This window comes from Herpailurus yagouaroundi, unplaced genomic scaffold (assembly GCF_014898765.1).
Source record: "Herpailurus yagouaroundi ecotype Mexico unplaced genomic scaffold, PumYag 221, whole genome shotgun sequence".
Classification (NCBI taxonomy): Eukaryota; Metazoa; Chordata; class Mammalia; order Carnivora; family Felidae; genus Herpailurus; species Herpailurus yagouaroundi.
Genome location: NW_024412452.1, coordinates 5,657,754 through 5,676,352, shown reverse-complemented (window position 1 = coordinate 5,676,352; position 18,599 = coordinate 5,657,754). Strand labels below are relative to the sequence as shown.

The window sequence follows — 18,599 nt, the reverse complement described above, 5'->3', positions numbered from 1 at the left end:
TCTCCAATAAGGCTTAGGACGCTTCAAGGCTATGACTGACACGTGGTGCTATTAGCCTCTTCCAGTAGCTGTGTACTACTTTCTACCCTTGTACTAAGTATTTTTATAGAGATATTATCTCCCTCTTGCTTTAATCCTTGGAAGTCACGTGGATAAGAGTCTGTCTACCACACATTAGACTGCGGAGAAAAGGGGCAAAGGAAGTACAGGATGGACTGAGATCTTCCTATTGGTTCTTTCTGTTTGTATTCTGCAGGTATAAGGAAACCTATTTATAACTTAACTTTGTACTTAAAAAGAAAACTCTAAATGATTTAATACATACTTTGTTTTTGTTTTTTGGGTTTGTTTTTGTTTTTATTCTTCCTAGCACTCTAACTTAAAAAAAATTATTTAACATAGGAGTGCCTTGGGTGGCTCAGTCAGTTGAGCATTCAACTCTTTAAAAAAATTATTTATTTTTGAGAGAGCAAGAACAAGCAGGGGAGGGGCAAAAAAGAGAGAGGGAGACAGAGAGTCTGAAGTGGGCTCCACACTCTGAGTGGACAGCACAGAGCCCGATGCGGGACACGAGCACACAAACTGTGAAATCATGACCTGAGCCAAAGTTGGACACTTAACTGACTGAGCCATCCAGGCACCCTAAGTGCCCAAGTGTCCAACTCTTGATTTCAGCTCGGGTCATGATCTCTCATTTTGTGAGACTGAGCTCTGTGTCAGGCTCTGTGCTGACAGAATGGAGCCTGCCTGGGATTCTCCCTTTCCCTCTCGCTCTGCCCTTACCCCACTGTCACATACATGCTTTCTCTCTCTCTCAAAATAAATAAAAATAAATATTAAAAAATGTATTTAACATACACTTTCATTGCATGTTCTGTGTGCCAGGTAGCATCCTAACTTCTTTACAAATAGCAACCAATTTAATCTCCATAACAGTCTGATAATATAGGTGCTATTATTGAATGATTTAAAAGATGAAGGAACTAAAGATCAGAGGCTAAGTAACTTAAGATCAAATAGCTACTAAGTATTACAGCTGGATTCATTTGAACTCAAGAAGTTCTACTTCTGGATCGTTTTTTTTTTTTATTTTATTTTTTATTTTTTAAAATTTATATCCAAATCAGTTAGCATATAGTGAAACAATGATTTCAGGAGTAGATTCCTTAACGCCCCTTACCCATTTAGCCCATCTCCCCTCCCACAACCCCTCCAGCAACCCTCAGTTTTTATCCATATTTATGAGTCTCTTCTGTTTTTGTCCCCCTCCCTGTTTTTATATTATTTTTGTTTCCCTTCCCTTATCTTCATCTGTTTTGTCTCTTAAAGTCCTCATATGAGTGAAGTCATATGATTTTTGTTTCTCTGACTAATTTCACTTACCATAATATCCTCCAGTTTCATCCATGTAGTTGCAAATGGCAAGATTTCATTTTTTTTGATTGCCAAGTAATACTCCATTGTATATATATACCACATCTTCTTTATCCATTCATCCATCGATGGACATTTGGGCTCTTTCCATACTTTGGCTATTGTTGATAGTGCTGCTATAAACATGGGGAAGCATGTGTCCCTTCAAAACAGTACACCTGTATCCTGTGGATAAATGTCTAGTAGTGCAATTGCTGGGTCATAGGGTAGTTCTATTTTTAGTTTTTTGAAGAATCTCTATACTGATTTCCAGAATGGCTGCACCAGCTTGCATTGCCACCAACAACGCAAGAGAGATCCTCTTTCTCCGCATCCTCGCCAACATCTGTTTTTGCCTGAGTTGTTAATGTTAGCCATTCTGACAGGTGTAAGGCGGTATATCATTGTGGCTTTGATTTGTATTTCCCTGATGATGAGTGATGTTGAGCATTTTTTCATGTGTCGGTTGGCCATCTGGATGTCTTCCTTGGAGAAGTATCTATTCATGTCTTTCACCCATTTCTTCACTGGATTATTTGTTTTTTGGGTGTTGAGTTTGGTAAGTGCTTTGTGGATTTTGGATACTAACCCTTTATCTGATATGTCATTTGCAAATATCTTCTCCCATTCTGTCGGTTGCCTTTTAGTTTTGCTGATTGTTTCCTTCGCTGTGCAGAAGCTTTTTATTTTGATGAGGTCCCAGTAGTTCATTTTTGCTTTTGTTTCCCTTGCCTTCAGAGACGTGTTGAGTAAGAAGTTTCTGCAGCCAAGATCAAAGAGGTTTTTGTCTGCTTTCTCCTCAAGGATTTTGATGGCTTCCTGTCTTACTTTGAGGTCTTTCATCCATTTTGAGTTTATCATTGTGTATGGTGTAAGAAAGTTGTCCAGGTTCATTCTTTGGCATGTTGCTGTCCAGTTTTCCCAGCACCACTTGCTGAAGTGACTGTCTTTATTCCCTTGGATATTCTTTCCTGCTTTGTCAAAGATTAGTTGGTCATATGTTTGTGGGTCCAGTTCTGGGTTCTTTATTCTGTTCCATTGATCTAAGTGTCTGTTCTTGTGCCAGTACCATACTGTCTTGATGATCACAGCTTTGTAGTATAGCTTGAAGTCCAGGATGGTGATGCTTCCTGCTTTGGTTTTCTTTTTGAAGATTGCTTTGACTATTCGGGGTCTTTTCTGATTCCATACAAATTTTAGAATTATTTGTTCTAGCTCTGTGAAGAATGCTGGTGTTATTTTGATAGGCATTGCACTGAATATGTACATTGCTTTGGGTAGTATTGACATTTTAACAATATTTGTTCTTCCTATCCAGGAGTATGGAATCTTTTTCCATTTTTTTGTGTCTTCTTCAATTTCTTTCATAAGCTTTCTATAGTTTTCAGTGTATAGGTTTTTCACCTCATTGGTTAGATTTATTCCTAGGTGTTTTATGGTTTTTTGTGCAACTGTAAATGGGATCGATTCCTTGATTTCTCTTTCTGTCACTTCATTGTTGGTGTATAGGAATGCAACCGATTTCTGTGCACTGATTTTATATCCTGCAACTTTACTGAATTCACGAATCAATTTTAGCAGTTTTTTGGTGGAATCTTCTGGGTTTCCATATAGAGTATCATGTCATCTGCGAAGAGGGAAAGTTTGACCTCATCCTGGCTGATTTGGATGCCTTTTATTTCTTTGTGTTGTCTGATTGCATAGGCTAAGACTTCTAATCCTATGTTGAATAACAATGGCGAGAGTGGACATCCCTGTCTTGTTCCTGACCTTAGGGGAAAGCTCTCAGTTTTTGTTTTTGCTTTTGTTTCCCTTGCCTCTGGAGACATGTTGAGTAAGAAGTTTTTGCGGCCAAGATCAAAGAGTTTTTTGCCTGCTGAGGATGAGCAGCATGAGGATGACATTAGTGTGGGATCGTTCATATATGGCTTTTATGATCTTGAGGTATGATCCTTCTATCCCTACTTTCTTGAGGGTTTTTATCAAGAAAGGATGCTGTATTTTGTCAAATTCTTTCTCTGTATCTTTTGAGAGGATAATATGGTTCTTGTCCTTTCTTTTATTGATGTGATGAATCACATTAATTGTTTTACGGGTATTGAACCAGCCCTGTATCCCAGGTGTAAATCCTGCTTGGTCGTGGTGAATAATTTTTTTAATGCATTGTTGGATCTGGGTGGCTCATATCTTGTTGAGGACTTTTACATCCATGTTCATCAGGGAAATTGATCTATAGTTCTACTTTTTAGTGTGGTCTCTGTCTGGTTTTGGAATCAAGGTAATGCTGGCTTCATAGAAAGAGTTTGGAAGTTTTCCTTCTGTTTGTATTTTTTGGAACAGCTTCAAGAGAATAAGTGTTAACTCTTCCTTAAATGTTTGGTAGAATTCCCCTGAAATGCCATCTGGCCCTGGACTCTTGTTTATTGGCAGATTTTTGATTACTATTTTGATTTCCTTAATGGTTATGGGAGTGTTCAAATTTTCTATTTCTTCCTGCTTCAGTTTTCGTAGTTTATATGTTTCTAGGAATTTGACCATTTTTCCAGAATGCCCATTTTATTGGCATATAATTGCTCATAACATTCTCTTATTATTGTTTTTAATTCTGCTATGTTGGTTGTGATCTCTCCTCTTTCATTCTTGATTTTATTTATTTGGGTCCTTTCCTTTTTCTGGATAAAACTGGCTAGTGGTTTATCAATTTTGTTCATTCTTACAAAGGACCAGCTTCTGGTTTCATTGATCTGTTCTACTGGTTTGTTTGTTTGTTTATTTATTTATTTATTTATTTATTTGTTTGTTTGTTTACTGGTTTCGATAGCATTAATTTCTGCTCTAATCTTTATTATTTCCTGTATTCTGCTGGTTTTGGGTTTTATTTGCTGTTCTTTTTCCAGCTCTTTGAGGTGTAAGTTTAGGTTGCGTATCTGAGACCTTTCTTCCTTCTTTAGGAAGGCCTGGATTGCTATATTCTTTCCTCTTATGACCACCTTTGCTGCGTCCCAGAGGTTTTGGGCTATGATGTTATCATTTTCATTGGCTTCCATGTACTTTTTAATTTCCTCTTTAACCTCTTGGTTAGCCCATTCATTCTTTAGTAGGATGTTGTTTAGCCTTCAAGTATGTGTTACCTTTCCAAATTTCTTCTTGTGGTTGATTTAGAATTTCATACATTGTGGTCTGATATGCATGGTATGATCTTGATCTTTTTGTACTTACTTAGGGCTGATTTGTGTCCCAGTATTTGGTCTATTCTGGAGAACATTCCATGTGCACTGGAGAAAAATGTATATTCTGCTCCTTTAGGATGAAATGTTCTGAATATATCTGTTAAGTCCGTCCAGTCCAGTGTGTCATTCAAAGCCATTGTTTTCTTGTTGATTTTTTGATTAGATGATCTGTCCATTGTTGTGAGTAGGGTGTTGAAGTCTCCTACTATTATGGTATTACTATCGATGAGTTTCTTCATGTTTGTGATTAATTGATTTATGTATTTGGGTGCTTTCACATTTGGCACATAAATGTTTACAATTGTTAGGTCTTCTTGGTGGATAGACCCCTTGATTATGATATAATGCCCTTCTTCATCTCTTGATTGTCTGATATAATATGGCTACTTCGGCTTTCTTTTGTTGACCATTAGCATTATAGATGGTTCTCCATCCCCTTATTTTCAATCTGAAGGTGTCTTTAGGTCTCAAGTGGGTCTCTTGTAAACAGCATATAGATGAACCTTGTTTTCTTATCCATTCTGTTACCCTATGTCTTTTGATTGGAGAATTGAGCCCATTGATGTTTAGAGTGAGTACTGAAAGATATGAATTTATTGCCATTATGATGCATGTAGAATATTTATATATATTCATCTTTTCTCTCCTCAGAGAGTCCCCCTTAAAATTTCTTGCAGGGCTGGTTTAGTGGTCACAAACTCCTTTAATTTTTGTTTGGGAAACTTTTTATCTCTCCTTCTATTTTGAATGACAGCCTTGCTGGGTAAAGAATTCTTGGCTGCATATTTTTCTGATTCAACACACTGAATATATCTTGCCACTCCTTTCTGGCCTGCCAAGTTTCTGTGGATAGGTCTGCTGCAAACCTGATCTGTCTTCCCGTGTAGGTTAAAGACTTTTTTTCCCTTGCTGCTTTCATGATTCTCTCCTTGCCTGAATATTTTGTGAATTTGACTATGATATGCCTTGTGATGGTTGGTTTTTATTGAATCTAATGGGGGTCCTCTGTGCTTCCTAGATTTTGATGTCTGTGTCTTTCCCCAGGTTAGGTATGTTTTCTGCTATGATATGCTCACATAACCCTTCTACCCCTATTTCTCTCTCTTCCTCTTCTGGGACCCCTATGATTCTGATGTTGTTCCTTTTTAATGAGTCACTGATTTCTCTAATTATTAAATTGTGCTTTTTTTTTTTTTTGCTTTAATCTCCCTCTTTTTTTCTGCTTCATTATTCTCTATAAGTTTGTCCTCTCTATTGCTGAGTCTCTGTTCTGCCTAGTCCATCCTTGTTGCAACTGCATCCATCTGTGATTGTAGCTCAGTTATAACATTTTTAATTTCACTCTGGCTATTTTTTACTTCTTTTCTCTCTGCAAAAAGGGATTCTAATCTACTTTTGACTCCAGCTAGTATTCTTATTATCATGATTCTAATTCCTGGTTCAGACATCTTGCTTGTATCTGTGTTGGTTAAATCCCTGGCTATCATTTCTTTGTGCTCTTTTGGGGTGAATTCCTTTGTTTTGTCATTTTGAAGGGAGAAAAGGAATTAATGAGGTAGAAAAATTGAAATTAAAAAATGAAATTAAAAATATTAAAATTAAAAATTAAAAACACACACACACACATCGAATAGATGATGCTAGATCCTAGGTGTGTTTTGGTCTGGGTGTTGAAAGTGGTTTGACAGATTAGAGAAAAAAAAGGGGGGGGGGGCGGGAGAAAAAAAAGAAATCATTTGAGAATTTGACAAAATGAATACACTGAAGTAGACTAAAATGAGATGATGTGGGTAAAATAGAATTTGAAAAAATATACACAAAAAGAAAGAATATAGTAGAAAAAAATTAAAGAAAAATATTTTTAATAAAAATTAAAAATAAATACGAATTTTTTCATTTTCTGTATTTAAGAGAAAAGAAAAGAAACAAAAAAGAGATAAAAGATTTAAAAAAAGAAAAAAAATCATTTGAAAATTTGAGAATGTGAATATACTGTAGTAGACTAAAATAAAATGATGGAAGTAAAATAGAATTTGAAAAAATTTACATAGAAGCAAAAAATATAGTAATGAAAATTAAATAAGAATATTTTTAATAGAAATTGAAAGTCGGGGTGCCTGGGAGGCTCAGGTGGTTGAGCGTCTGACTTCGGCTCAGGTCATGATCTCATGGTTTGTGAGTTTGAGCCCCACATCGGGCTCTGTGCGGACAACTCAGAGCCTGGAGCCTGTTTCAGATTCTGTGTCTCCTTCTCTCTCTGACCCTCCCCCGTTCATGCTCTGTCTCTCTCAGTCTCAAAAATAAATAAACTTAAAAAAATTTTTTTTTAAAGTTATTGAAAGTAAAAATGAAGTTTTCCTCTTTCTGCATTCAAGGAAAAGAAAAAGAGAAAAAAAGAAAAAGAAGGAAGAAAAGGAAATTGTTTGAAAATTTGAAAAGGTGAATACACTGAAGTAGACTAAAATAAAATGATGGAAGTAAAGTAGAATTTGAAAAAAATTACACAAAAGTAAAAAATAGAGTAATAATAAAGATATTTTTAATAAAAAATGAAAATAAAATGAATTTTTTTCTTTCTGTATTCAAGAAAAAGAAAAGAATTATGAAAAAGAAAAAAGAAAAAAAAGAAAGCAAATTGAATAGATGAAGCTGTTGACAGATTGAAGTAGGACTGAAGTTGCTTCGTTTTCCCCTAGAAGTCAGTCTATGTAGCTCTTTATAGTCCATAAATTAAGCTGGCGGTGAGACTTGTTTTCTTGAAACGCAACGTTGGCCCCGTTGGGCGGGGCTCAGTGTAATATCTCTGCTCTCCACTAGATGGCGCTGCTAGCCTACGGGGGTGGATTGTTGCGGAGCTCGTAGGTGCGTATGTGCATGCGCGGAAGTGGTGAAAATGGCGCCACCCAGCTACCCAGTCTGTTCTCTGGATCAGTAATCGCGTACCTGTCCTCTTTCTTCAGCTCTCATCCACTGCCTGCTTTTTCACTCTCCATGACCAGGCCCAGGCAGTACCTCTCTCCCAAGTTTTGTCTCAGATGCGGCTGTTTTCCCCAGCCACTTACTTCCGAAAGACTGCATCTTTGACCTGTTCTGCCCCTCTGCGGGAGGGTGTCACTGAACAATGATTGAATGAGCAATGGCTGAATGTCGGCTGCTCCCAGGAATGCCCGCTGGACCCTGTTGTTGCTGAGACTGCGGCCAGGTGCCAGCCTGTCCCAGAAAATGTTCGTGAGGTAGTGTAGCAGCAGTGTTTCAGGGATTATGGAAAATCACAACACACATCTGGCACCAGGCTTCACCCTTAACGACCTTGCCCAAGCACCAGCGAATGTGGCTGCCTTCCGGGGTCTGCTGGGACCAGGTGGCTTCAACAGTCTCTACCAAATGTCCTTCCAGCAGTGGAACCGCTTTTTCCTGTGTGGCCTGAGAACTTCCCAGACCCCACTCTGTTCCTGGGGATTCTCCCTCCCACTAGAGCACCATCAGGTATCGAGCTGCAGAGTTGCAGCCTTTGAACTCCCCTTGTTTACAGTCTTAATGGAATTTAAACCCTCTCCTTTCTCCTTTCTCCCTTTTTAGTTTAGTCCCTGTGGCTGTTTCCAATTTTCCACTTTCTCTCCAGCTGCTTTTGGGGAAGGGTGCTTTTCCCATATTCTCCCCCTCTCCTCAGTCTCCGTCCTCTCTCCGCCCGCATAAGTGGTTCCCTAACTTTCACGGCTTCTCGCTCCCCAAGTTCAGCTCTCTGTGCCATGTACCCACTGAATTCTGTGGTTCGGGTTGTGCAGATTGTTGTGTTAATCCCCCAATCAGTTTTCTAGGTGTGTTGGATGGTTTAGTGTTGGTCTGGCTGTATTTCATGGATGTGAGACACACAAAAAGCTTCCATGCATTTTGCTATCTTGGCTCCTCCCCTGGATCATTTTTTTTAATAGATACAAAGCTTGCTGATCTCTTTAGTGTCTTTATAATCAATACATCCAGCTCTCTGAGGCTTGATTGACTTCAATAATTTACTACCCATCATTGATCATGGCCATAGTCATAAAGACCCCACGAGAAGAGCTCAAAAAGTAAATAAACGGAAGACAACAAGCACCCAATACTATTTTTATTGAAGTATAGTTGACATACAGTGTTAATTTCAGGTGTACAACTTAATGATTCCACAAGTCTATATGTTATGCTATGCTCACCACAATTATAGCTACCATCTATCATCATACAATGCTTTTACGGTATCATTGATGTTCCCTATGCTGTACCTTTCATCCCCGTGACTAATTCATTCCATAACTGGAAGCCTGTATCTCATACTCTCCTTTACCCATTTTGTTCATCCCCCTATCTCCCTTCCCTTGGGCAACCATCAGCTTGTTCTCTGTATTTATGGGTTTGTTTCTGCATTTTGTATGTTTGTTTGTTCATGTGTTTTGTTTTTTATATTCCACATATAAATGAAATCATATGGATTTGTCTTTTTTTGTCTGATGTATTTCATTTGGCATAGTACCCTCTAGGCCCATCTATGTTGTCACATATGGGAAGATCTCATACAGCTCTGTTAGAAGGGATGCATAATATTGCATTTCATATATATACCACATCTTTTTATCCATCCATCTATTGATGGAAAGCAACCAATTACTTTCACTCACAATTTGTCTTTCACATACAGCAGCATCACAAATGTGTATGTGTGTTTCGGAGGGGTGTATTGTTCTTCCTCATCTCAACATAGGTATAAGCGAGGCCCACCCGTGGTCACAAACGCATAGGGTCAGATAAATTGAAATTAGGATGGAGACTAGGAGGGACAGAGAATAAGTCAGGCCCTCCACCTCTCCTTCTCTCATAGCTCAGTTTGTGTCCAAGGAAATAAAAGGACACAAAAACTTTAGGGAAAGATCTAGCTATTACAGAAAAGTGTCCATGATCTCTCCCTCCTCTAAATCTCAGATCCTTGAATAGTTATAAAGTCATATTCTATCAAGCTACCAGCTATGTTATTTAATTTCTGTATGGGGTCTCCAGAAAATTTGTATATTCCTTAAATCCAGAAGCAGCTCTTTGCCTCTAGATTCCTCTTCTGTATAACTTTGAATTTGAGTTGCAAGGGGGAAGGCAAGGGTAGAAGCTCAGAGGCCCTACAGAGGACACTGACATAAGGAAATTGTGGCATCAGGAATAGCCTCTTCCTGGTACACCCTGGGAATTGTCACAGATGAGGTGTGGTTGCCCTTCCAGTAAGCAGGTTGGCAGACTGTACAAGTTGAAGGAGGCTTTGCCCTTCCCCAGCAGCAACCAGATGCCCAGTTCCCATGGCCCTGAACAGCCCAGGAAGGAGCAGAGTCCTTCCAGGAATAGTGACGGCTGGATTTGGGGGATAGTATGAGGAGACAGGCAGAGAGTGTGTGCGTCTGTAATAGGATAATCTGAGGAACGCAGGGACAAGGGAGGCAGAGAGATAAGATACTAGTGACCCTGCTTGGGATGGTGGAGAAAGCACTTTGAGATTCATGTAACTGACTCATTCAACTTTATACCATGGAAGAAAAAGTGGATAAAATTCAGCTTTTCTCTCTTTCAGTCTGCCTTTTTTCCTCTTCTTTTTTTTTTTTTTTTTAATTTTTTTTTTCAACGTTTATTTATTTTTGGGACAGAGAGAGACAGAGCATGAATGGGGGAGAGGCAGAGAGGGAGGGAGACACAGAATCGGAAACAGGCTCCAGGCTCTGAGCCATCAGCCCAGAGCCCAACGCGGGGCTCGAACTCCCGGACCGCAAGATCATGACCTGGCTGAAGTCGGACGCTTAACCGACTGCACCACCCAGGCGCCCCTTTCCTCTTCTTTTTAAGATCATGTTGTTCTTGGGGCACCTGGGTGGCTCAGTCCGTTAATCCTCTGACTTCGCCTCAGGTCATGATCTCACTATCCGCCAGTTCGAGCCCCACTTGGGCTCTGTGCTGATAGCTCAGAGCCTGGAGCCTATTTCAGATTCTGTGTCTCCCTCTCTCTCTGCCCCTCCCCTGCTCATGCGCTCGTGCTCTCTCTCTCTCAAAAATAAATAAAGATTAAAAAAATTTTTTTTTAAAGATCACATTGTTCTTTCTTTTGTCCCTGAATACGGCCCACCTGCGGAGTCCTGCTGGGTCCTTGTTTGCTGGCTCTCTCCTGCCATCTGTTTCCTGACCAGTCCTCTGCCTGCATCACCCTGATATATCTCACTGTATTTACCAAACCACTCTTTCATTTTAACTTCTACCATTTCACAGGTAAGCCGGAAAGCCCATGCTGTTCTTCCTCTACTGAGCACCCTTTAAGATAATCAAGATCACACTCTGCCTTTTGTAGCAAGGCCTCCCAGGATCTTCTCAGCATCTTCCTGATGGGACCCTGCTTGCTTGCCCTCAGATCCTGCCATCTGACAGAACGTTCTATTGGTTCTTTTCATCATCTGTGTTTTCCTTATTTTGCTAATTACAGAATGCTAATTACAGAATTTTGCTAATTAGATCAGAGAATTCTCTTTCAGAATATTTTTCCTTAAGCAAGGCCTGATAGAGGCTTAGGAAATACTGGAAAATAGGTTAAGATCTATTCAGTATTATCTAGGAGGCACAAGGTCCTTGATTCTCAGAGAAGGTGATTGTGGCTCACAACAGGGATTCTAGCCTACCCCTCACATATTTCATCCCTTGGAAACTCAGGGTGTTAGTTCACTTTTACTGTGTAACAAACTCGCATTCTCATTTAGGTTATTTTCGCAAAATTCACTTTGTTGCAGTTATAGGACTGAGGTCCCTACTTCCTTGCTGGCTGCCAGCTGAGGAGCCATTCTCAGCTCCATTTTTCGGCATCAGGTCACCTCTAGGTACTAAGCCAGCAATGGCACAATGAATCTTTTTGGTGCTTTGAATTTCTAAGACTTCTCCTTATGCTTCCAATCAGAGAATTCTGCTTTTAAATGGCTTATGTATTAGATAGAACCCACTTTAATAATCTCCCAGAAATCTCCATCTTTATTAATTCACAGTCAACTGATTAGTGACCTTAATTGCCTCTCCAAGACTTTAACTCAGGGGCTGATAGCATATCTACAGCCTCTAAACACAGATGAAAGGGAGATATTATAATAAGAACAGGGATCATTGGGAGTCATTAGAATTCTGCCAGACTTCTCTGCCATGGAGAGATGGACCTCATACAAACTTGTATAATAGGAATAATTCCCCTGTTTCTTATATGAAAGCACCTGAAGTACATGAGACCTGAGAAATTTCCTCTCTGACTTTGCATCTACTTACCCCTGTGGCCATTCTCCCAAACAGCATCCATTTTTAAAGAACATCAACCCCTAATTTCTTCTCCCCCCTCCTTTAGTGAAAATTTAGGTTGCGCAAGTTATGGCTGCTAATCCTCACAAACAGTTCCTTTATTTTTTATAGTAACTGAACTTCCAGTTTCCTCCCCATGGTAAAGCCCCGTAAAACATTCCACCCTCTTGCCCCAGGTTACAATGTTCCTTGCAAGGCTTATCCAGCGAGGCATTCTCAGATAAAAGCTAACGGTTCTTGGCATGATTTTTTTTCCCACTGTTTGGTTCATTGACTTGGATAGGATTGGATCCTCTACCACTCAGCTCAGCCACTTCCAGAATCCGTTTCATGTGTCCCCACCCTTGAGTCTCACAGACTGGCTGGCTGAAGAAGGCCCCTCCTGAGCAGCACTACACTTTTAACATTAAAGCGTGGTCTGTGCCTTTATACTCTCTCTTTGTCCTTAGTAAAAACCTCTTGATTTGATTTGTTTCACTACTCAGTGTTATCAGGACAAGGTGGGATTGCAGTGCTGAGGAGATCTGGGTTTAGTTTCTTATATATTTTTATCATTTGAATATGAACAGCTACCAGTCATTTAATGAAATTCAGAGTCATTGTCTGCCTTTTTAAAAATTTTATGTTTTTAATTTACATACAAATTAGCATATAGTGCAACAATGATTTCAGGAGTAGATTCCTTAGTTCCCCTTACCCATTTAGCCCATCCCCTCTCCCAAAGCCTCTCCCGTAACCTTCAGTTTGTTCTCCATATTTATGAGTCTCTTCTGTTTTGTCCCCCTCCCTGTTTTTCTATTATTTTGTTTCCCTTCCCTTATGTTCATCTGTTTTGTCTCTTAAAGTCCTCATGAGTGAAGTCATATGATATTTGTCTTTCTCTGAATGATTAATTTCATTTAGCATAATTCCCTCCAGTTCCATCCACACAGTTGCAAATGGCAAGATTTCATTCTTTTTGATTGCAAGTAATACTCCATTGTATACATATACCACATCTTCTCTGTCCATTCATTGGGTGCGGCCACTCTGGAAAACAGTATGGAGGTTCCTCAAAAAACTAAAAATAGAACTACCCTATGACCCAGCAATTGCACTACTAGGTATGTATCCAAGGGATACAGGTGTGCTGTTTCGAAGGGACATATGCACCCCAATGTTTATAGCAACACTATCAATAATAGGCAAAGTATGGAAAGAGCCCAAATGTCCATCGATGGATGAATGCATTGTCTGCCTTTTAACATGACAAGGATTAGGGTGCCAGTAGCACTAAACATTTGAAGTTCTGGTAGGATTTTATGAAAGACAATTTAGAATGTCAGTGGCCTTTGTGGGGAATTTGTGATATCAATAAGACAATCTCTTTGTATGGTACTTTATAATCAAATGTTCAAATATTTCCAAATATTTATATACTTATTTATTTTTAAAGTTTATTTATTGAGAGAGGGAAAGAGAGAACAGTGAAAGGCAGAGAGAGAGAGGGAGGGAGAGAACCCCAAGCATGCTCTGCACCATCAGCACAGAGCCTGAAGTGGGGCTCCAACTCATGAACTATGAGAGCATGACCTGAGCCGAAATCAAGAGTCAGTCACTTAATTGACTGAGCCCACCCAGGCATCCCCCAAATTCCAAATATTTAATCATTAGTTTCATTAAAATTGTTGTGAAGATGCTTTAGAAACATAGAAAAACTAAAAAGATTATAATATTCCTTCCATTAAGTATTACTGAGAATAGGATAATAAAAACATGGACAATCTAACTCCCAAATTTCAATTCTGGTTGGCTTTCTTCCTACTTGTTTTCTTACAAAATTCCTTAGTCTATGACCCTTTTGAAGTTCATCATATTTGATATTAGCAAATATTTCAGAAGAGTATTTGTCTAAGATTCAGTTTTCCTTTGGAGAAGGAAAGAATGCGCTTAAGGGAAGAATGACAGGACTATCCTTGCAATCATGCAGGACTGGACACTGTGACAGGATGGGGTCAGTAGCACTTGAAGATCTATGAAGGCAGGGAAAGAGAAAAAATCATGGTAGGACATGGAGGGAAGGGTGGGAGGGTAGGAGGGGAGGGAAAAGGCCAGGATAGCACAGCTGACAGGTGTAAAAAACCAAGAAAACAAAACAAAACAAAAAAAACAAGAAACTGCATTTTTCTGAAAGCAACGTGCAATGGAAACAGCAGTAGAAATTAAGTGAGACCCAAGACTCTTTTGTTAAGTTTCTTCCAGTGTGTTACAGGAGAAAAGTTACTTAATTTCAGGTCAAGAACTATGACTTCTCTGAAATACTGCCCTGCTTACAAGCTAAGTTGGACTTTGTGTTTCACTGATATTGGCCAAAGGCAAAGGACTTGACTACTTAAGCAGCTTGAGCTCCCACTCAGTGTGGTCCCCCTCACTCCCAAGTCCCAAGTCCCATGGGTGTGGGAACATAGATTGGCTGGCACAGATGCCTATATATGCACTGGGTTATATTATAAGGGAGGACTATTTTTATAATTATGCTATAGGAGCTTAGGAAACCTGAATCTTCATAGTGGGCTTAAATGTAGTCTTTATTTCAAGGGAAGACATCTTTATTATATCGGAGAGTAAGTATACCTTTCTTTCTTTTCTCTGGATGGAAACACTATCTCTATTTTCCAAAACTGAAAGCAAGCCTGTCTTTTGCTTTGGAAGAAAATGATATCTCAATTTTTTTTTTAATTCCAGCATAGTCAATGTACAGTGTTATATTAGTTTCAGGTATACAACATAGTGATTCAGCAGTTCTGTACATTACTCAGTGCTCATCGTGATGTGTACTCTTAATCCCCTTCACCTAGTTCACCCATTCCTCCACCAGCCTCCCCTCTGGTAACCACCAATTCATTCTCTACATTTGAATTTTTTTTCTTTGTTCATTTGTTTTGTTTCTTAAATTACACATTTGAGGAACTTATATACTGTCTTCCACAGTGGCCGTATCAGTTTACATTCCCACCAACAGTGCACAAGGATTCTTTTTTCTCCACATTCTCTCCAACACTTGTTGTTTCTTGTGTTTTTGATTTAGCCATTCTGACAGGTGTGCAGTGTGCTTTTTGGCCTTTTTTGTTTGTTTGTTTTTATTTCTAGGTTTATTCACTTATTTTGAGAGAGAGAGAGAGAGAGAGAGAGAAAGAACACAGAAGGGGCAGAGGGAGAAGGAGAGAGACAGAATCCCAAAAGAGCCTCCACACTGTCAGCACAGAGCCTAATGAGAGGCTTGAACTCATGAACCCATGAGATCATGATCTGAGCTAAAATCAAGAGTCAGACACTTAACCAACTGAGCCAACCAGGCACCCTGCCTTTTGGTTTTGTTTTGGTTTGTTTTCAAAAATTTTTGAAAATGGTTATTATGAGAGAGAGAAAGAGAGAGAGAGAGAGAGAGAGAGAGTGTGTGTGTGAGAGCAGGGGAGGGGCAGAGAGAGATAGAGAGATAGAGAGAGAGAGACAGAGAGAGAGACAGAGAGAGAGAGAGAGAACCCCAAGCAGGCTACGTGCTGTCAGCTCAGAGGCCAACGTGGGGCTCAATCCCACTAATCATGAGATCATGACCTGAGTCGAAATCAAGTCGATACTCAACCGACTGAGTCACCTAGGCGGCCCTGCCTTTTTGTTTTTAAACAAACAGACATTCTTGAGAAGACAGTCTCGAACTAGAGGGTGGTTAGTGTCTCTGCTTGTAGCAAGTGCAAAAAACATGAGAGACACATGGACAATTATCTTTCAACTCTTCTTTGAATATTCTTTTCTTCCCCAATAAAACAAGAGGGTTTTTCCACTTGTGATAGCCAATGATTTTTAGAAAGAAATTATTTGTATGAGTTTAAGAGTCTGTATGAAGTTGGCAGTGAGAGATACTGAGCATTTGACAGTTTTTAAAAGCATGAAATTGAAGAATGAATGCACATAATGCATTATGCAACTAGAAAAATTTTATCATCCCTATGACAAATTCTCAGTAGCACCTAAGCTATTACAGGCATGTCCTGCAGACAACATCTCTGGTTAATATTTTCTTAAGAGAATACCTCTTGGTGTTAGTTAACCAAATTCCAAACACATATACAATGTGTATATACCCCAGTGCAACATTTTTTAGCCAAAGCTTATATAAGAATATTTTATATATGCATTCCCAAATCTCAATATAGTTCATTTACTAAAATTACAAGTGGGCTAAACCTTGTTACATTCCAAACACAGTGGATAGAATATCAGGATCATCTACTCTGTGAAAAGAACCCTGATGGTTAACAAAAGGCACACAAGTCACAGATGTTGCTGGTGCAAAGAGAGACATTGTATGTCCTATCATACAAATAAAAGTTTTAAACAATACATTTATTGCCCTCCTCCTACCACATGTACATTTTATAATTTAACAAACCTGAAACATTTCAGCATAATTTATAATGGTTAATATTCAATTCAATAGTTGTACTATAATTTTTAAAACTTACCTGGTTTGTTGAATGTTTATATTATTTTTAATTTTATTTTAGAAGATAGGAATAAATACTTCATGAATGTTTGTAATGATATTTCATTTTTTTAAGACAGTACTTATTTCTGGGAAAATACTTGGCAGCAAAGAACTGGTTATGAATTTCCTTCATTGTTAAGGAATCACTAAGAAGCCATTTGGTTTATAGACTTAGAGTATGGATACCAAGTGGCCTTGTTGGAGTTCCAGGTAAAAATTATAATTTTTAATACATCCTTAGGAGAACATTGGTGTCCAGTCTAAACCTGCTTTGAGAGAAAAGTTTTCAAAAGATTTAGTAAGTTACAATATCACAAATTTTTCCAAATGTACTCTTAATTCTCCATTTTTTTCATCGTTCTGATAAGAGGGTAGTATTTTGATTATATCTTTACCAGATGACTTATTCACCTCTCTAAAATATATAGCATCACCAGCCTAGGTTTGAAAAATCATGTCATCTGAACTTTAAGTGCCAGTGGGTTCAAGAGAGGCTAAGAGTAATCATAGCATATTTACATAACTGTTTGGGCAAAGGAAAGTATAAAGTAGCATTCACAATGTAAGTTGGCAAAGATAACTGAAAAGGTGCAACTGAAGGTATGATAAAAATTTAAGTGTGATATTTTATGACAAGAAGGCTCCAGAAAAATGACTCTTGAGCCCTGACTGAACTGAGCTCAAAGTTTACCTTACTTTTAGATATTTCAGTTAGGTGATCTAATACATACCATTACCTTTACTTTTTGAGCCAAATTATGCTGGGATCTTTTCTTACCTGCAACTACAATTGTCCTATCTTGTACCATGGGATTCTCCAACTGGAAGAACATAATCTGGCCCCCAGAGTTCCTCTCCAAAGGAGGAACTCAAACTAAAATAAGAATTGGCATAAGCACTGTCACTGTGAAATTTTCTAACCCATTTTTTATGACTTTAACCAGGACAGAAGATCAAGACCCATGGTGTTGCACATCATAAATTGATTTAAAATGATGAAAAAGTGTTTCCACCAAAAAATGCTAAATGGGCATTTATTCAAAGCAGTCTATCTTTGAAAAGCAAAAGAAATTTACCAAATAATAATTTTTTTAAAAAAAAATGACACTGTCCATTCACATGTCCATTCATCTATCTGTTTGAGAAGCAATAACTTTGTCTAGCAATGTTGTAAAATTCTTTGCTCATAGAGAAAATTTTGCCAGTGGTTCTTGTGTGACAACTTCTTTTCCAGATTAGGGTACTAGCCAAATACACTTTTTTATATAATAGAAAGATGTAGCTATGGAGGGGTGGTGTTAGATGGGAGGCAGATTTGTGGTCTTGATATATACAGATACTTGACAAACCTGGGTCTTGCCTTCATTCAGTTAGAGGGAATTTCTTCAAAAAAACATAATGTTTTATTCAAAAAATATTTTTAAAAACCATATCAGATGTTAAAGTCATCCCAACTCCAGTCCTGACTGAGGTCAGAATGTTTTAAGGGCAAAAACCAAAGGACCAAGTAGTGCCTTTTTTGCCCTTTAAGGACAGGGCAACACATAGTTCAGTGGACCGGTGCCAGCTAACCAAGGCAAGGAAGTATAGAATTTGAAAGTTATCAGTAAATTGTATGATAATTTGACAGATCACTTATATGTCTGTCAAAACTACTAACAAAAAAATTAGGTCTGCATTTTGATTGTTTTATATATTTATTTTTTAAAAATTATTTGTTCATTGTCTATATTACAGATATTGATGAAGCTTATTCATTTTCCTTCACTCTGATAGTTTAGGAACACTATTCTAAACATTGTATGAACCTCTAGACTGATGTGTCATACTATCAGAGACCTGGCCTGGGGGGACTTTGTGGGTAAGAGACTGTGTGGGAGGGAAGTGAGCACAACCCAAATCCTACATGAGCAATGCTGAAACACCTTATCACAAATGTGCTGCTACGGATGCATATATAGTTATTTATCTAGGAACAAGGGTGAAATTGGGCAAGGAGAAATCTACAAAGACTCCTCCCTGAATCACTTCAGAGTTTTTCTATGAGACTAAAGCACACAAAAGAGGCAATTGCAGACCAAATTTCTTATTTTTTA

The 18,599-nt window shown here is 38.5% G+C and overlaps 1 protein-coding gene across 1 annotated transcript in view; it reads left to right on the top strand.

Moving 5' to 3' along the window:
- The window catches only part of LOC121019190 (lithostathine-like), a 31,946-nt gene extending 18,704 nt beyond the window's left edge, over window positions 1-13,242 (top strand). The window contains exons 7-9 of the mRNA XM_040458381.1: window positions 10,037-10,052; window positions 12,391-12,394; window positions 13,169-13,242. Of these exons, the coding sequence (XP_040314315.1) occupies window positions 10,037-10,052; window positions 12,391-12,394; window positions 13,169-13,227 (79 nt within the window). The 3' untranslated portion in view covers window positions 13,228-13,242. The remainder of the gene's footprint in view (window positions 1-10,036; window positions 10,053-12,390; window positions 12,395-13,168) is intronic.
- Window positions 13,243-18,599: the final 5,357 nt, after the last annotated feature.